At 36.6% G+C, this 20,675-nt stretch overlaps 1 protein-coding gene across 7 annotated transcripts in view; it reads left to right on the plus strand.

The window, feature by feature from the left end:
* Positions 1–20,675, plus strand: part of SLC7A2 (solute carrier family 7 member 2) — a 65,279-nt gene that overhangs the window by 36,725 nt on the left and 7,879 nt on the right. For 4 of the 7 annotated variants that reach the window (XM_070598301.1, XM_070598302.1, XM_008529146.2 and 1 more), the window contains 9 exons: positions 4,924–5,314; positions 5,791–5,946; positions 9,141–9,306; positions 10,464–10,597; positions 11,579–11,801; positions 13,661–13,800; positions 17,040–17,142; positions 18,514–18,719; positions 19,772–19,938. In XM_070598301.1, coding sequence (XP_070454402.1) covers positions 4,939–5,314; positions 5,791–5,946; positions 9,141–9,306; positions 10,464–10,597; positions 11,579–11,801; positions 13,661–13,800; positions 17,040–17,142; positions 18,514–18,719; positions 19,772–19,938 — 1,671 coding nt within the window. In that variant the 5' untranslated portion in view covers positions 4,924–4,938. Of the gene's footprint in view, positions 1–4,923; positions 5,315–5,790; positions 5,947–9,140; positions 9,307–10,463; positions 10,598–11,578; positions 11,802–13,660; positions 13,801–14,059; positions 14,197–17,039; positions 17,143–18,513; positions 18,720–19,771; positions 19,939–20,675 lie in introns of all 7 variants that reach the window. The other 3 variants (XM_070598303.1, XM_070598304.1, XM_070598300.1) reach the window with 1 other exon arrangement.

Raw genomic sequence — 20,675 nt, forward strand, 5'->3', positions numbered from 1 at the left:
ACAATGATTGTGACTTTGTAGCGGCTTCAATGTGTCTTTAATTTTTACTTATTTCTACATTTGTGCTCACCTATCCAGAGAAAACTTTGAAGGAAGAGATTATTCAGAAAATTTGATTTGGAGAAAGATAAACTTTTGACTAAATATAAGTGAAATGTATATGAAAAAGTAGTTTTGTTTTCCAGAAAAATAAAGGTTTTAGGTTTGAATGAAAAGGTTTGTTACTGTTTTTGTTTTGAGAAATTAATTTCTTAAAAGTATGTTAAAAGAATGAGAAAAAAGTCAATAATTTCATGACATTATAGCCGTATCTTTTCCCCTCCTTTACTAAATTATTTAACCTACAATATAATTTAAAAATATGTTTTTGAACGTTAAAGTTGTAAAAATGTAATTGATGTTGAGTTTGGAGATTGGAGAACCAAAAGGTGTAGTTCAGAGAAATAAACGAGAAAACACACACACACACAATGGGGCAAAGATCCCAGTCCCATGTGGTTTAATTCCTTTTTCCCCATCAGTCTGAAAATGGCAAGTGCAGGTGTCTCACCACAAAATTAGCAACTCAAACGGGGAAGGAAAATTTGGTTGTAATTCGGACGAGCTAATGTGTTGACGATTTGTTGGAGTGCTTGCCCCACTGGCTTGCCACAGCTTTCTCCTATAAGATTTATTGTCAGGGCCTGTGATACTGATACAGAGGATTAAGCTTAAAATTGTAGCCTTTACTTAAGGAAGGAGGGGAAAGATTCGTTCCTGTGAAACGAAATGCTACATGAAACTTTTGAACCAAAGTGAAAATCCAGGACGGACTTTTGATGGTAATTAGCAGATTTTCAAAGATTTCTGTGGTTGTTGAAAGGAAGTCTGCTCTGTGGTGGTGTCATACCATCAGAGCTAAGAATTTACTTGACCTAAAATTCTGTACTGCCAAGTTTACAACCTGGATTGAAGAAGTTTGAGAAGGGGGTGATTCCAAGTTGCTGAGGAAGGAGTTTAGCTTTCTGGCAAGAATTAATAGAGGTTCCATCAAGGAGTTGGATGTCTTGAAACCGTTAGGGTTGGGGTCGTGGGGCTGAGGAGGGTCCAACTGCATCATTAAGCTTATTAAAATCATTCAGAGATTTTTCTGCTGCAGAGCGAATTGCAGATCCCTTCCAGCCCTCCCTTGGCTAATTACATTTTCAGATCTACGCTAATATATGCACACTTTTCCTCCTCCATAGAGGCTGCTGTCTTAGCAATTCATAAAATAACTGTTTATTGAAGAAGGATACATATCTGTTTTTGGTATCACTAGAATCATTTGTGGCCTCATAAGAGTGTGGATTAGAGCTTTTATATTCTTGTACATGTATGTAGGTTTCATATTAAATACCAATCTTTGGTCGAGGTAACAATAGCTGACAGTGGGTGTGATGGTGTAGCCCATTGTCTGCTCATGGAAAAACAGCCTGTGCTCTCCAGACCAACAGAATCACCTTCACAATCCCGGCATATTCTCCCTGCATAGTTATTTGTTGATGAGCAGCACATCAGAGCCCAGGCAAGGGCCGTGGATGCCGACCTGAGTCAGAGGCTAAGTATGACTGGATTTTTCCTCAGCAATGAAAGAACCTTGTAGAAATGAGGTTGTCATAGCCATTTCACATAAGGAGCATATCTTTTAAAAATGTTTTGAAAGAAAAGGTAGAAAACTTAAATATGTAAATATCAAGTTATATCACTCATATTAGACATATGTATCTTTTTTTCTCATTCCCCTGTTGCCACTCTACTTTCATATATTAGTCTGCACAAAATCCTATTTTACGAAAGCATGGTATTCTTTTTTCTTTATTGACTATAAGCAGTGTATCATACACCTGCTAGGACTTAATTAGTGTTTGTTTAATAATGATTCATTAAATTGACCCAGTACGGTTTTACATTGCTTTTCTCCCATCCCATTATATTTCTACAAAATTGGTTTTGCGTCCTGGCTTTCGCAATCAGTATTTTATCAGGTGTGCGTAGTTGAGACTGTTTGCAAGGGAGGTTACGTAACTTGTTGGTTCTGAGAGGAGTTTCTGACGTATGTTTTTCTGTTACTCAAAAGCAAATGAACGCTTGACAAGTAGCAGCTTTGTCTTATTTCCTCAGGGCAACAGAGAAAAACTGAACAAAAAATACTTTCCATTTTGAATAGGCAAGAGGCAGTAGCAATCAGCTCTTATCTGATTAAACTAGATATTTCCGTAAACGATTCTTCCTATGTAATCTGGACTGAATTAAGTTCACTTTCATGTTGATGACATGGGGGTCACTCATTTATTCATTTTGGGTAACTATTAATGACAAAAGTTTTTACTATTTTAACATTTTCAAAGAAGGTTTGTTTATTGGTTGGCTTGCTTATTCCCTTTCATGCTGTTTTGTATTTCCCTTATGCTGTTTTTTTTTTTTTAGAAATTTCACATCATGACCATATTACCAGAAAAGAGTATTTAAAAAAAGTAAAAGCTCACCACAATCCTATCACTCTCCAAAATTTCTTTAGTTTTCTTGCTTTCTTCCAGATCCTTTCTCTTAAATATGCGATAGTTATCAAATTTGTCTTTTTTGATAAAAATTGAGGTTAATTAACTACTTTATCAAGAGAGGATTTTATTTAAATGGCAAACAGGTGTGCTTCATTTTGTATATCAATTGTTTTCTAAAGTTGTATGTAACATGTCCTGTTTTTGCACGATCTTAAATTGTTACTGAAATTCAGTGGGTCTTCATATCTGAGCATTTTTCAGTTGCAGTGGTCCCTAATTCTTGATCTTTGCAGATTTCTGTATAAAAATGCTTAAATGTTACAGAAGGTCATCATTTAGTACACAGCCTCAATTCTCTCCTCCTCACCTCAATTGGCCTCTTTATAACTTCAGCTTTTCACCTCTTAATTCTCTTTTAAGCAGAATACTTCCCTACCTTATCTTCTAGATGTGTTATATGAGAAATAGCTATTTAAGAGTTAGGGGTGGAAATTGATACACATGGGATTTATAGAAGTATTGGTGGGTTTTTACTTTGGAAGCCAAAATCTTGGCAGAATTGGAGCTGTCATTTATATTTGCAAATTTTTCAACAAGTATTTGTGAAGTGTCATGCTTGGCACTCTGTCAGGTTGTGTTGAAGATTTTGATGTGTACAATTTTATTTTTACTGTCAAGGAACTTTTCACTCATTTTCATTTTTCTTTTAGGATTTTTCTCTATATTCTTTGAATGAGCTGCTTTCAGTATTGAGGACTTGCATTTATGTTGATGGGTGAATGATGTGCAGTGAGAAACTTTATCTCCTAGGGTCAGTGTGAAACTGGATAGTCACATCCCAGAAATGTCTCTCTCTCTCTTAGGAGCAACGAGCCTTTTAGAGTTAGTATAGAAAATTTATCTTATTTTATTTATTTTTAGTAATAGTTTTATTGTACAGATATTAAGGTTGAGAAATGTTCGAGTTTATTTTGTAGGATAGAAAGCTCTAAGTTCTTCAGAGAAGATGCCCAGCTGTGATCTCATGAGTTTTGGTTATTGATAATGAATATTATGAGATTGAGAGGATGGTATTCAAGTTCTGTAGATCACTGTGCAGAGAAGTGGCAAAAATGAATTTGAACTTCTAAAAGTTAAATACATTTGATTTTATTGACTGATAAGTTGCATATACTATCATATTCCCTATTCCTTAGTTATTTCCTTGTCTGCTGAGTTCTGTGTCTCTGTAGACAAAGCCATGTAGGGGTCTTTACTTTTTATATTTTTGGCACATATGTTGTGCATATTCATTGGAGATAAATGAGAAATACATATTAGCAATATCATACACATTATATGGAATACATAGAAGTAAAAATTAGCCCACCTCTCAAAGATCAGTACTGTTAATATTTTGATATATTTTGCTTCAGACTTTTTACTGTAATATATGTATTTTTTTCTTTCCTAAAATAAAACTAAAATCCATACTTTGTTTTATAACCTGATCATTTTTTCCACTGTTAGATTGTTTGAGCCTCTTGGATGTGGGGAGTTAGACTTTCTGTCTGCCTTATTCATTCCATTTACAAAAGAACACATCGTACTTGGCATGGACTTTGGGTTTATTTATTTATTTAGAAATCTCAAGTAAATATAAATAAGCGTGTGTGTTTTACTACAAATTCATACTTAAAGCATAGTTGAATAGCAGTTTTTAGTTAGAAAAATCCAAGCCTGTTTTGGGGGAAATATTTTTATTCTAAAAGATTCAAATGCCTCCACATTAAAATGAAACAGAATGAAATGGAGACAGAGAAACTCACACGTATTTGATAACACTGATAAAGCTGAATGTGTAATGATGGCGTATTTACCTGCTTTTAGACAATAGCTGGTCTTTAGTTCCCTACAGCTAGAGATCTTATCTATGTACCACACCCTTCTAGACGTTCTTAACACAACCCCTAGCATGTAACAAGGCCTAAAAAATATGGGTTGAATGAATGATTGAAGAAAAGAAAGAGAGAGAGAGAATGGATAAGAAGAGGTAATTCATCCCCTTGCTTGTAGTGAGGACAAATGAGCCATCTCCTGGAATATATTTCTATCAACACTATCTTTAAAAATTGTACCAAGAAAAATGGCAAATCTTTTTAATCACCCAGGGCTTCTAGTCCTTTGCTCTCCAAATAAGCCATTTGTTGCAGACCCTTATGAAAGGTCATGTATGAGTGAACTCTGAGAAAGCCATACCTTGGGCTTATTAAAGCCTTCTGATTGCACTGGGCCACACCCCTAGCAAGAAGGGAAAAAGAGAATACAGGTGCCCTCATTGTGCTAAGAAGCTGGGTCGCTAATTGGAGGGATGATGGTTCCTGATCACCTTTTAACCTCCTCCCTTCTTTCTCTTCCTCAGGTGGCCCACTTCACCATGATTCCCTGCAGAGCAGCGCTGTCTTTTGCCCGATGTCTGATCCGGAGAAAAATCGTTACTCTGGACAGTCTGGAAGATTCCAAATTATGCCGCTGCTTATCTGTCATGGACCTCATTGCCCTGGGGGTTGGCAGCACCCTTGGTGCTGGCGTTTATGTACTCGCTGGAGAGGTTGCCAAAGCGGATTCTGGCCCCAGCATCGTGGTTTCCTTCCTGATCGCTGCCCTCGCCTCCGTGATGGCAGGCCTTTGCTACGCTGAATTTGGGGCCCGAGTTCCCAAGACTGGGTCTGCGTATTTGTACACGTATGTTACTGTTGGAGAGCTGTGGGCCTTCATCACTGGCTGGAATCTCATTTTGTCCTATGTGATAGGTATGTTTCAAAAAATCAGTCGAATTGTGTAGAAGAGTAGAAATAGCACTCCCAAGTCACAGGGCTTGGGTTTCCGTTGTAGGTCCGTGTTAGTTAGCAGCTACATGATTCTGAGTGAATCGCTTGATCTCTGTGTCTCATTTTTTTTCATCTCTAAAATGTCTCCTTTTGGTTTGGGGATTCTGCTTCATCTCTGAATATGTCTCTTAGTGGGCTTCAAAGCCTGTATTCTTATATTCTTTATATATATTCTTATATTCTTTAATGCAAATAAAATTCCCTGATTCCACAGTTAGGGACTTGAGCATTTGATTATTGTATAATTATAAAATTACCAAGATAATTTTATATGTGATTAAAATTGTCAATTCTGTCTGAACTAAGCCGTGTTTATCCTAGAATAGAGTAGCAAATGATGTTATGTTAATTTTCTCCCAGTGACCTTGTATTCTCTGAATGTTCTGTGTTTTGGGAAGGTACGTCAAGTGTCGCCAGAGCGTGGAGTGGCACCTTTGATGAACTTCTTAGCAAACAGATTGGTCACTTTTTCAGGACATACTTCAAAATGAATTACTCCGGCCTTGCAGAGTATCCTGACTTTTTTGCTGTATGCCTTATATTGCTTCTATCAGGTGAGAAAAAACTATGACACTTCTCTCAAGATGAGCCAGATTGATTGTACCAGGAAAATAGGTTGCTGTTGAATTTGGGGCCTGAGTTCCCAACACTAGGCAGCATATTTACACACTTAGGTTTCTATTGAAGATCTGTAGGCCTCATCACTGGCTAGCATCACATTTTATCTTATGTGATAGATATGTTTCAAAAAATCTAAATAGTATAGAATGGTAAAAATAGCACTTCTGCGTCAATGGCATCTGGAATTCACTGAATAATAGGATGAGCTAATCAATTTTATAACGCTAGTTGGAGATATGCAGGAATGTCAATGAAGTTTCAGTAAGGAAGAATGTATAACTTGGCATTATATCATGTTAGATACAACTAGGGATATATGCAGGCTTACTGTTTCTAGAAGAAATTCTCTTTCTATTCATACATTCATCTATATAATGTAGGCATCTGGTTAAAAAGGAAGCATATTCAAACCTCCTGTCATTTTTTAATGTAGACATTGTGTAGGCAACATGCTTGATACTAGAATTTTCCCGTTTTCGTCAGTATTGTAGAATAATAGTTTAGAAAAGCACAGGACTTAGTCAGAGGGACCAGCTTTCCAATCCTGCTCTGCCACATGCTATCTTTGGAACACTGAGGGCTTAATCTTTCCATGAGACTCAGTTTGCTCATCCATAGAGTGGGGATATCAATGTCTATCTTGTACAGGCTTCTTGCTTGGGACATAGTAAGCACTTAGATGTCGGGCAATTTTATTTTATTTTGTAGGCATACCTAATCCCTGTTGTTCCCTATGTTTTTTTTAATTATTTGAACATTTTCTATTTTAATTGTCATCCCTATGTGCACTCCTGCTTAAACCTATCAAGGATTATACTAAGAATAAAATCCCTGCTTGTTCCCACTTCCTACTTGATATCCTCTGGATAACCTGCCCCTTGCTTTCCTGTCCAACCTTATCTCTAGCTGCTTTTTCCCTTGGTTACAAAAGTGTGGCAGAAATATCTTTCTATAATAAAATTTTTACTTGTAGAATTATATAATTTTTGAAAATAGCTTTACTCTTAAAAATGTTAGCCGTTAATTAAATGTTTTATATAGGGACAGGGACATGAGCAAAATTTATAGGTCTAAAATATTTGGCATTTTGCTTCTAATGTCAAGAAGATTAGCATCCATTGTTTTTCAACAGGTGATAGATCTTGTTTGTTTGTTTTGGTTTCTAAACAGCCTAGCTAACATTACGTTAGTTACATCATATTTTATTTAGGAATGATTTCAGTGAACTTAAAATATTCAGCTTTAATCTCTGAATGATGAGAAGCATGCAGCTATGACACGGAATCATTAGATTCCATGGCAAGACTCAGGCCCTGGCCTGCATCACTTGTCCTGTGTTCATCGACCATTGTGTCTTTACTTTAAATATAGGCTAAGCTTACATGGTAACTTTATTCTTAGAATCTCTGAAGATCAAAACCTCCTATTCTAAATCTTTATTCATATTATAATACCAAATGTCTTGCCAACTGAAGCTATTGTTAATGATATAAGGGAAGTGTATGCAGTATTTAGATGAAATATTCATTAGTCTCTAATCTACTGGTGGGAGACGGAGATCTCAGAATAGAGAGTGCACATAGACTATTGGGAAACTTATAAAACGTGACAGTAGTGTTGTTATTTTCTGAAATGTATAGTGGTATAATGTATGGTGTATATTTCCAAGTTGTATAGTGGTTCCTAAACAGACAGACAGTTACTGGGTTAGTAATTGTATTGACCATACAGTTTTCCTTTATATCATCAAAATTTAGGTAGAAGAATGAAATTCAGCTTCTCTCATCTCTACTTGGATAATTTTTCTTATTTGGTCATGGGTGGTATAGATATGGGGAAGAAGCAAGTAAATATGTGGCATAATCCTGTCAGTCATTTCCCTAATAGTAAAGAGTAAACTTTCTTCGGTCCATAATTCATATCTTATACCAGATGGATTAAAGATATAAATATGATCATAAAATTACTAGAAGGAAACAAAGGTGAATGTTTTTGAGTTAATATTCGGGAAAATTTAGCTTTAGAAAGCTAAGGGTAGAAACTAAAAAGGAAAAATTTATGTTCTAAAAGTTTCTTATATATATAATTAACGCTAAGATTAAAAGTAAATGATAAACTGGGAAAAACATATGCAATACATGACAGGCAGAGAATTTATAGCATTTATTATATAAATGAATCTTAGAAATTAATATAAACAAGAATAGCCCAATGGAAAAAATGGGCAATTCAAATTGGGCCAAACTTTCTGGAGAATATTTTGACAATATGAACCAAAAGCCTTGTGTAACAGTGCATACCCTTGATCCAGTATTACCTTATAGAAAACTATTGTAAAGAAATCATTTGAAAGTGTACAATGGTATTTATAAAGGGATGATGATGTCAGTACTGTTCATAGCTGTAAGAAACTCAGAGTGACCTGATTGTTTATAAATAAGGGATTGAGGTATAATGTGTCTGTATCATGGAAGAGTTTATGGCTGTTAAAAATGAGCTTATGTATTTGTTGACATGGAAGTGTGTGTGCGTGCACAGAATTCTGGAAGGGAGGTTCACTTGATCTTTGTTTCCTTCATATTTTTTCTGAGTCTTCAAATTACTTGGCTTGGAAATTGATTACTTTTACAATCAAAATACAAAATAAAACTATTAAAATGAGAATCGATTTAACAAAATATCTATTTGGCATGACAATTGAAGAATTACTTTGTTTATATATTTAGTAAATATGAGGCAAACATATGGTTGAGCTTTTGCTTTCAAAATTTTGCAACCGTTAACCTTGAAATGGCTTTTCAGAACAGCATTTGATTAAAATTTAGTTACTTTACCTATATCTACCCATTGGTAATCGTAGCTAAAGTTACTAGATTTATTTATTTCTTGGAGAGTGTGATGTCTCTTGGCTATGAGCACCATCTGCCTTCTGAAACGGAGTTGGTTGTGTTCAGAAGACATTCTTTCACGATCAGACGAGTGAGTAAGAACTTGCAATAGAAAGGGCTAAATGTGTGTTAAAGATATGAATGGTGGTGAAATAGTATCCCAAAGCTTGTAATTGCCTCCAAATGCATTGCCTGTGTAAGGCTTAGGTGAAATTAAAATACCCTTTCTTCTTCCATAGGTCTTTTATCTTTTGGAGTAAAAGAGTCTGCTTGGGTGAATAAAATCTTCACAGCTGTTAATGTCCTGGTCCTTCTGTTCGTTATGGTGGCTGGGTTTGTGAAAGGAAATGTGGCAAACTGGAAGATTAGTGAAGAGTTCCTTAAAAATATATCAGCCAATGCCAGGTGAAATATTTAGGGTTTTTCCCCTCTTGTTCTGTTTGTTTTTTTAATTTGCCTGCTTTTGTCTTATGCTATATTTTCCTCTAGAATAATTGTTCTCAAACTTTTTGCTTCTGAGAGGCTGTTTTATTCCAAAACTCTTCTCCCCAGGCTCCCCTCACACACAAATGCCTAGGTGTGCTCACTTTTGAGCAGCTGTTTGAAGCCGTGCAGCTGCTGGTGCCCAACTTCATGCTCTCCTCCAGGTTTGGGGGAAGACCAGGGAACAGCCTAACCCTCAGAAGAATGGCTTTTCCCCCAGAGGTTGCCACCTCTAAATAACAATAAATATTTTTGAGACATGCATCCTTCAGTTCTTCTTTGGGAATACCGTTTGGTCTCATTGCAGTTCTCTCAGCCTTGTGGTCATTTTTAGGCCTTGTGATTTTGGAGAGTGTTGTTGGTTGCATAAGCAGAATTATCTGTTCCTTTCACTTTAAACCTGATAGTCTCAAATATTAAATTAATAATAATTATATATAAAAGTTTTCATCCTAAGATTGATTTAAGCATAACATTCCTATGTGTATTTAAACTAAGATTACAAAAATATCTATTATATGGAGCGAGGTACATCTGTGTTCTCCTTTGCATATGTTGTTTGTAGTCATTCTGATGAGGCAAAAAAATTAGTATCTTTTTTTTTTTTTACAATTTTTAACATGTAATAAAATATTCAACTTCAGAATTATTAATCAAACCTAGAGAATTTTATTTCACCTTTTCAAATGTCTTCATATTAAAGTTTTAAAATGTGTAGTCTGCCCACCTGTCCACGGGAAGGGGAAGTTTCTTGTCTTTATTTCAGATCGTGGCCCATTTATGGAGTGTCTGCTCTCAAAATCCTGCCTGGCTGTGAGTTCCAGCCAGAATGGGTCTGGGCCTCCTGCTTATGCAGCATCAAGATCAGCCTCCAACTGAGTGTTGGTAACCCGTTAGGGTGCCATTGCTGAGGACACACCATATTCTCTAGGACAGGGTGAGAGAATCAGGGTTGACTCTTAGTTTTGTATACATCAGCTCTGAACACAGCAGCCTTCCAAGGATGTGGCTTGAGAGAAACCACCGGAAGAAGCAGTTTCCTATGAAAAAGACTTTCTGATGTTTGTTCTCTTCCTTAGAGAGCCGCCTTCTGAAAATGGAACAAGTATCTATGGGGCTGGTGGCTTTATGCCTTATGGCTTTGCAGGCACTTTGGCTGGGGCTGCAACCTGCTTTTATGCCTTTGTGGGATTTGACTGCATTGCAACAACTGGTAAGTGCAGAATCTTGGCTCTCTGTCGAAGGAAAAGGTGTTCCTTGTACCCCATGAATGCCTGTGGGTGGCCGCAGAGGGCCAAGGAAGGACAGTGGGAATTGTAGAATAAGGGCAAGTTCCAGGCCCAGCTGTGACCCCTGCTGGATATGATAAAAAGAAACGTAAGGAAACTCTCTGAGCCTTGGTTTCCATATTGGTAAAATTGGGAGAGCAGTACTTCCCCCTCAGTTGTTATGAAGGTACCTAAGATGTACATATGAAAACTTACTTTGAAGAAATACGTATGAAAAATACTTTGCAAGCCGTCAAATGCTTTATAAATGTTAGTCATAATTGCTATCCTTAACCTTCTGTCCAGAAGTGCTGTCATAAGGAGTAACAAATAATGGTCATGCTCTGAAATGGTCTCTTTAGTCAGACAAAATATATTGTGGTAATTCTTTTCTCTTTATCCTATCCAACAAAGTAATCATGCCAGAATCACTCTCTAAGTGCCTCCTCTGGGTTCATATTATTGCACGGGCTTATAATTGATCATATTTCGGGTGCTTCAAATGCCAAATCTTATTGGAAGGATCCAAAGTATACTATTTGTTAATTGAAGCTAGAGTTTATTATAAGAAGATGGATTGGGTAAAAGTTCACCTGAAGCCTTTATATTTAAGGGCCCACAGAATGCCATGACAGTCATTTAAGCTCTGTGGATGAATCATTTTCCAAATGGATTAAGGCTGCTGTTCTATCCCTAAATATTTGATAGTGAGTGTATAAGATGCTTTTTCTTTGTGGAATTGGATTTTTATGTAATAGGAAAGTACCCTGAAGAAGAGAGTAAATCTCATGTACAATAGATGGATCAAGCTAAGAAAATGAGAGGGACAAAAGCAGAGTAGAATTACTGTGGAGGAGGAGAAGAATTAATGGCATACCACTTCATGTTTTATTAAACATGCAAACCTTTTGTTTATATCTCCTTAGGTGAAGAAGTCCGGAACCCTCAGAGAGCTATTCCTATTGGAATTGTGACTTCTTTGCTTGTTTGCTTCCTGGCCTATTTTGGGGTCTCTGCAGCTTTAACACTTATGATGCCGTACTACCTCCTGGATGAGAAAAGCCCCCTTCCTGTAGCATTTGAATATGTTGGATGGGGTCCCGCCAAATATGTCGTTGCAGCGGGCTCCCTCTGTGCTTTGTCAGCAAGGTACACTGCATTGCCTCTGGGGCAGGTGCTGCTTGGGGTCCTGCAAAGTATAGTCAGTGTCCAAAGAATTGCTTTCATATGTTTTAAAAACAAAATATTTTTAAATAATATGAGGAACATGTTATGTAATTATATATTCTCTGAATAGTTTGCCCAGAATTGCTATATAAAAATCTTAAGTGATAAAATCTTTCCCCCCATCACTTGAGTCAGTTTTTCAAGATAGTGGTGGTCCAAGCTTCAGGAGAAATACATACAGCATTGGTACACACATACACAAGATCATAGGTATGTGTCACACCTGTTCATATATGTATTATAAAACTTTAGGGTGCTTATACCAGTATATTTCCCTGTTGACTTTCATGTCATTTACAGTGTTAAAGACAATTGAGACCTTATGTGCAGACTTGGCATTTTCTGCTGTCTTTTAAAGTAATATCAAATCTGTGTGAGAGGACGCTGTATGCGGTGGCATTGTTAAATGTAATGTGCTTTTTATTGTGACACATTGAGACTTTTAGCACTGATCAGAGTGAACTTGGTCTAGAAATATAAATTATTGTTCTAAAATTAATGGTGGAAATTCATGTAATATCTGTGTGAAAAAAAGGGTAATTGAATACCAAGTATTAGGATTTTCCATAACTGGCATATTTTAATATTTTAGAATTCATTTCTCAGGTTTCCTGAGCTACTCATATTTCAAATTAACATATGAGATAGGTATTTCATTCTGGTTTTATACCATGCTATGCAGTACAGAATTCTCACAAAGAGGAAATTAATCTCTTTGCCTGATTACTGATGTTTTGAAGTGAAAATAGTTTTCTAAAAGTCTGAAATTGGGAAAAGAATCCTTTTATAATTCATCAGCCTAGCTTTTTTTTTCCCCTCAAAATCCTTTCCATTTTCTATTCAAGGTAATATTAAGCAACAATTAGAAATTACTCTCGTTGGTTTCTCAGCCATCTGCTAGTGTTGAGGCTTATTCTGAATAGTTTCAAATCATTTTAAAAATCTGAACTGTGAAGATCCTATGCCACCATGGTCTGAGGACAGATGGACGAAGAGTCAGCCATGGCCAACCTCAACCCAACCTGATTAAAAGATAGAGAAGATGGATTTTTAAATTAAAATATTTTATTTATTTTCTCTTAAATGGTTACTTTTTACAGCTAAGTTTGTATGGAATGGTACAAGCAGTGTACACACAAGTGATTCAAAACATCTAAAGTAAAAATCATTTTCTTAAACTTCACTGTTACTAACTTTTAATGGTGGCTACTTCTATGTACTAAATTTACAATGAATTGATTTTTTTTACCTTTCTCTTATAATTACCTTATGATGCTGGGATTAATTACTAATTTGACTGAAGATTAGGCTATATGAGGAAAAATAATGGTAAAATAAATGTAAAAAATGCATAATTATTGAGTAAATGAAGTGACTATACTATGAAATCAGATTACTTAATCTCTACATATCAATTTAGGAATTTTATTTTCTAAGTTATTGCTGCTAAAAATGTCTTAATGATAATGATTGAGTTTGGTTTCCTGTTAAGTCTTAATTACTTAGTTTTAATTCAGTAATAATCATGCACAAATTACTCACAGTAATGTTTTTAGTCTGATAATTGTGCTGGGCAAGTATCTGCAACAGAATAATAAGTAGCACAGTGGTAAATACTGGCAGATATTTTTAAATGCCCCATCATAATACATTTTAAAAATAACAAGACTGCATAATCGTAGCTGTGGTGCTGAGTTTTGTGCCCTTTCTTAGTTTTAGTTCTGGGGTGTAATCTTGCATGGATGTGTTTGCCATACTGCATGTGTTTGCTTTTTATTCAGTCTTCTTGGATCCATTTTCCCAATGCCTCGTGTAATCTATGCTATGGCGGAGGATGGGTTGCTTTTCAAATGTCTAGCTCAAATCAATTCCAAAACGAAGACACCAATAATTGCTACTTTATCATCGGGTGCAGTGGCAGGTGAGAGAGAATTGACTTTTATTAAGAAAAAGGGGATATTTTATCATCAAGGATTCTGAAAAAAAAAAAAAAGGGAAAGGGTAGGTGGTTTTCTGTTTTGATTTACATGACAGTCAATAACCTTTTTGTGAATGTTTCCTGTTTTGAATTTTTGGGCATAGGTTCTACACTTTAGTGTGTCCAATCTTTACCTGTATATACCTGTCTAGAATAATACTTGTAATAACTCACATGTGGATTATAAATTTTTCTGTTCTAGTCTTCTGGGCTCTATGTTTCCTTTACCCCGAATTCTGTTTGCCATGGCCCGGGATGGTTTACTGTTTAGATTTCTTGCCAGAGTGAGTAAGAGGCAGTCACCAGTTGCTGCCACGTTGACTGCAGGGGTCATTTCTGGTAAGCTTTACAAACATAGGCCTCTTCAACATTGGATTTGAACGTTTTATGCGCATGCATGGACTTATAAAGAGGGTCTGCTTGCTGTGCATGTAAGTTAAGAACAAAATCACTGATAAATTAGGGTATGAGCACTGGGATTACATCTGCAAATTGTGGTGGCTGTGGTCTACTGAAATTCATTCTTAACTGACCCTTTAGCCGTTTTTATGATGTCGTTATTTTAACCTTTTGGGCTTCTAACAAATATGCAAAGGGTTATAATGGCTCTTCACTATATGTCAGGTTTTAAATGCTTTTCAGATTGATGAACTAGCACATGAAATTATATTATTGACACACAAAATTTTAATTAAAGGATGATTACTTAATATTTGAAATATTAATTAAAAATGATTTAATGTTTTCTTTTTTGTTTAGGATTTAAGTTGAATGTTGCTAAAGGATCATAGGATTTTTCTAAAGTTAATGGTTTACTCATTCTTAATTAAACATAAGAAATGTCAAAGACAATTTATATTGACCGTTGGAATCATCCCCACTTCCTGGGCCGTCATGGCTCTTGAAAAGTTAGTGATACCTTTATCCTCGTAAACCCGGTTAGGAATCTGTTTTTCCTTTCAACAGTTTTGGCACATAAGTCATATTTTAAAACTTCAGATGCCTACCTTTCGGCATATCTATGTAAAGTGCCTTTGGCCAGATTCTTATTCCATGCAGAAATTTTCAAAGCAATTCTACAGATCAAGAGAATGGCCTTACAGGTCCTGTTATAGGAAGCAAGAAAAGGACTCCAGTAAGCTTTCTAGATAAAACAATAAACAATCTTGTTAGTAGAAATTCAAACCAAAAATATTAGTTTTTTTGAGGCTCTGAATTATTGGAAAATTATATTGGAGAATGGTAATTCTTAGTTATGTACAAAATAGGATTTTTTTCAGAGTCAGAAAGTAGTTGCCTAAACAACTTCATTTTGTAAATCTTTTCTGACAAATTTGGCATTTTATTAGGCATCCATTGGAAGGTCAAAGCACTTATTTTCTCAGTGCTTATATTTCTGCCCCCATAAGACTAAGGTTGCACAAGATGATTCAAAGCCCATTTTCTTGTTAAATGTTGCATTATACTATTAGAGATAGTTTATAAATCTTAACAGAGACACACCTTTTATTTATTCCATAAAATCTTTTACTTTTTCCAGTAAAATCTTGCCCAGTGATACTCTGCTTTTTGTTCAGAATTTTAAAAAATTTACTTCTTCCTTCAGGATGAGTTTAATTTGGCAGCATAATAAGATATTGAAATTAATGATTAAAAGAACATAATTGTGGGACCGACCCTGTGGCTGAGTGGTTAAAGTTATGCGTGCTCCGTTTATTGGCTGGGTTCATGGGTTTGGATCCCGAGTGTGGACCTGCTCTACTCATCAGCCATGCAGTGGAGGCATCCCACATACAAAGTGGAGGAAGATTGGCGTGGATGTTAGCTCGGGGCTAATATTCCTCAAGTGAAAAAAGAGGAGAATTGACCACAGATGTTAGCTCAGAGCAAATCTTCCTTGTAAAAAAAAAAAAAAAAAGAAGAAAATTCTAACAGAGGGCTTTTAAATATGCTCTAAAATATTATATTTTTGTTATTTTGTACTCCACCTTACTTTGCTTGTTTCCAGCTTAGATTTCTTGTACAGATAATTAATTATTTTCTTCTGTCTTGGCTACCTTATTTTAGGTATCTGATTCTTAGAAAACATATTGAAATTGTAATAGGATAATGTATCAGTATACTAGCAATGGAGAGTTTTAAAGTGAGGCTTGAGGTGATTTAAAGAAACAGTGTGGTTTGTAGCAGCTGCTTGGGATGTTAGTTTAGGGGGAATCCTGCTGCTACCTAGTAGTTGTAACCTACTCTCTAAGAGTAAGCCTGTCTTTAAAAAGAGGATACTAATCCTATTGGGTCAAACCATGTGAAATTGATGGGTTTTGGTTAAAAACAGTCAAATACTGGCCATTTTATATAACTGAACCTAAATAATTTCCCCTGTCTCATAGGATTATTGAATTGAAGATAAAATGAAATCATAGAGATATAAAACTTGCAGAGAGGTCCAGAACACCATATAAATGGAATGTGGCGTTATCTCCTTACTAAGATAGGGACAACTATGTGGTAAATTCAAATTAATATTATCACTATTTTGATGTTTCAGTGGAGAAAAAAATTGCTAAGTGCAACTTAACTATTCGACTATATAAAGTATATTTTGTCTCTTAACATTATTGGGATTTGGGTACAGGACCATAGATTGAGCTCTGGGATCTAGTCAGTCTTCCTGGACTGTGTGGTTTCAATCAGCATAGAATTTAGCCTATATCAGAAACATAATTTAATTGGAAATTATTTTGTATATGATATAACTCTAAATGCAGTTGGAAATCAAAAATGATTATATTACATCTATGATGAAAGCTCTTCTGTCAGAATTTTTTATGATTTTAAAAAAGGAGTTGGCCCATATTTCTTAGCCATGTTTTCTTCTGAAACGTCAAAGGAGAGTATTCTGTTATATAATATTTTCACTCTGTCAGGTCAATATTTTTTAAGTAATCAAAGTAGATGTGTTTTGTACTTAATAGATAGCTGAGGGATTTTGAAGTTTTAGTAGGAGTTTATATGACCTAAAGAGCATCTTATTAACTATGAGAAATATATTTTCTATACTTTGTTTTCCTTATCATTGGCACTAAAACAAAAAGTCAGTCAGCTGAGCCTGACTTGAAAGTCATCAACTGTATAGAATTGTATCATGGGCCATTTTCCTCACTGTTCTTTGCTTGTTTCAATAGCTGTGATGGCATTTCTTTTTGACCTGAAGGCACTTGTGGACATGATGTCCATCGGCACTCTTCTGGCCTACTCTCTGGTTGCAGCCTGTGTTCTCATCCTCAGGTGAGCTGTCCTTGGAAGATGATTCTGAAGAGTGTGTGTCATGTGGAGCCCAGGGAATAAAGACAGTTAGGACTCACTGTCCTTGCTTTCAAGAAGTTAGCAGTCTCACAGAAGCAAGAGGCCATGAATTTAAAGACATCCATGTAAAGTGTAATAGACATACTAGCAAAAGCATCAAATACAACTGATAATTAATGATAGGTTGGCTCAATCTGTGTAAATGGTAAATTCTCAAAGTGTATAAAAACACTTAAAAATAAAATACTTTTTGTGCCAATAATTCAACTGCTAAGATTTTATACCAAAGATTTTATCAAAGAGGCACACACAGATATATGTAAAGGATGTTCATGGAAAGGGTAATTTATAATAGTGAAAAACTGAGCTAACCTGAATATCAATAGGAGAATAGTTAACTAAATGAGGGTATATTTATTTGGTGGACTCTTCTACAGCAAATAAAGTGAATTTAATTATATACAGAAATGTATCAGTTTCAGGATGCACAGTCCTATGTAATCTGAATTTATTTAAATAACATAAATTTACATGAAGAAGTCATTTTTTGCATATATACATGCATGCATTTATTCTTGGCTGAAATTTTCCCAAAATGCTAGCAGTGGTTAACACTGGACAGTGGTATTGTGGGTGGTTTTAATTTTCTTCTGTATGCCTCCATGTATTTTTTCTCAGGGAGCATATTTCTTCTTTAGATGGAAGACAGCTGTTACTCTTAAATTTAAGTAAAGGCTGCTCAGAGGGAAAAGAGACCACCCTGGGGAGGCTGGGGTGAGGCAGGCTGATATCTTGATGTAGAGGAAGAGAATACAATAACAAAGGAGGATGGCATGCATGCGGTTGGGAGGTGGCGGAATGGGTGGAGGAGCTAGTCCGGGTTAAACTAGAGGACTCAAGTAGGAAATCTGAGGGAGAAGAGGCTAAAGAGGTGGCGTGTGATGAGGCCTCTGAATGCCAAACTGAGGGCTGTATGTTACTCTGTAGCTGTTATGCAACCAGAGTTTCTGTGCTGTTTTCTCGAACCATGTTTCCTTTGGACATAGATATTTTCAGAGTAATTATCCTGTTGTCGCAATTGCCTCGCTTCAGAATGCAGCTGTCTGCTGCATCTGACATATAACTTTCTAGTGAAGTGGCTATCAGAGGAAATTCAGAGTTGCCTCAGATGTCTTATTGGGCAGGTTTGTGGCCTGGCTCAGTGTGCTCTGGGGCTGGAGTCACGAGAAGTGTCAGTTTTCTGCACAAGCTATGATCTGAGTACAAGATGTCTCACTTATAATTTTAAGTGATCGTTTCCTTCAGGCCAAATATCTCTTTGAGAATAAAGACACCACATTTATTTGGGGACAGGTACCAGCCTGGCTTATCTTATGAGCAGCCCAAATATTCCACTGAGAAAGAAGCTCTGAGACCATGTGCTGGTGCTGCCTCAAAAAGCGAGCCCCACGTCACCAGGCTGCAAGGACGGCGCTTCATCTTGCAAACTGTCTTCAGCCCCTCGGTTCTGCCTACACAACAGTCGGCTTCTCTCGTGAGCTTTCTGGTCGGATTCCTTGGTAAGTCCTCTTCACTGCATCCATTATAAATACCCCGCAGATGTGTGTACGTGGAGCTGGCACAATGTGAAGGAGGGTGAAAGGCCTCACCTTACCCTAGAATATGTTGCAACTACTCCAAGCCCTGAAACTTCCACTTGATGGGTTACTAGTATTTGAGATCATCTTTATAGTAGCAGGATAAATTTATCATACCTTGATAATCGAAGAAGAAAGGGAGAAATTCCCCAAGGTACTAGTGGCAGAGGTACAAACTTCGTCCATCTCATTAGCTGTTAAGGAACTCATGTTCCCTAACATCAGGCCAAGGACATCTGCCAATAACAGAACTGGGACCCAAGGAGACTGGGAGGCAATGTAGAAAATCCTTGTTTGTCACCCACAGTTAGGTAATCGTTCATATTTTCAACAATATTTGTTGAGCACCGTCAATGTGCCAGGAATTCTGCTGTGCACCTGGGATATCAAGAGAGATGGTCCTGGCTCCCAGTGGGCTTTACAGAACAGGATTAGGGGAGACAAGCTAAGGGAAGTCCAGGTTTCTCTGAGAACATATAGGAGGGACCCCTAATGAAGACTTGACGGTCAGAGATAGGGTGGGTGGTGATTTCACCTCCCAAATAGGGAAAAAAGATGCAGATCAGATATTGTTTGTTTACATTAACAGTCAGTGTTTACAACAGCTGAAAATGGACAGACTTCCATTTCCCATTTGAAAAAAGGGAAATATCCACCCCTGACAATGATCCATGTGATATAGTCTGAGACAGTAGCAAATGAGGACTCAGATGGCATATTGGCAGAAAAAGCAAGATGGTGGTGCCAAGAAGGAGGTTGACTTCTAAGGAGGAGACAGTCAGGAGTAAGCAAGCAGTGTTTCTTAAATCAGTGAAGTCAGCCATTTCTTCCCATAATGAAAATGAACAATCTTAGTATTTGGGAAAGTAGATCTATAAAGAACTTGACGTCTTATCCAAAGAGACTGTTTGAACTGAGGAATCGGAGTGAAGTGCGTGTGCTGATTTTGTTGTATGTACATCTTGCCTTTGCAGCCTTTCTCGTTTTGGGCCTCAGTGTTTTGACCACTTACGGTGTCCAGGCTATTGCCAGGTTGGAAACATGGAGCCTCGTTCTCCTTGTGCTGTTTCTTGTTCTCTGCATCGCGATCATTTTCACCATTTGGAGGCAGCCCCAGAATCAGCACAAAGTAGCCTTTATGGTATGTGTGAGGAATATTATAGATCCTAAATATTGTGCACTTTTTCTCTTGTACATTAATTTTTGTGAGTTTTTCCTTAAAAAAAAAATAACACTTCAGCTGAAGTTAACCAGTGAACAAGAAGAGTGTTACAATTCTTTGAGATGTTCTTTTGTTATAACTATTCTCCTTACGTTGGCTGTCTTCCTGCCCTTTTCAAACACTTGAGTGTGTTCCTGTCACAATATCATTATATATAATGGTAAACAAATTTCTTATTAAATAATCTATAGTATCAGAAGAATAATTAGAATATTTTATTCTAGAAATTCACTACCCTCTCAGGAAGATTATCCCCACCAAAAGCCCTTCCACTGCACGTGAAACTATCCTGTCCCTTTCAAACTAAGAGCAGGTTTCGGCTTGAAGGGAGCTTCCTGGAGGTCTTCCCCTGGGATGCCCTGTGTATCCAGAGTTCCAGAGGAATGCCCTGTTGATATCTGAACTAAACCAGTGAACCCTAAACTTTAACTAAACCCTAAAACTGATTGCATCTTGGTGATGACGCAAGTGTTAGTGGGCTGGATAAATCCCTTGTTCCTTTGAGCTTCAGTATATAGTGTAAAATGTGGTGCTCCTTTTAGTATTCTCTAGAAGAATGGTTTTTATTCAGGTTGTCCTTTTTGTAAAAATATAAACTTCGTGACACAGTGTCAAAGTGTGTATGTCAAATTAGTTGCCACCATGTTGAAATAATT

Source organism: Equus przewalskii, chromosome 28 (genome assembly GCF_037783145.1).
Source record: "Equus przewalskii isolate Varuska chromosome 28, EquPr2, whole genome shotgun sequence".
In the NCBI taxonomy this organism is placed as follows: domain Eukaryota; kingdom Metazoa; phylum Chordata; class Mammalia; order Perissodactyla; family Equidae; genus Equus; species Equus przewalskii.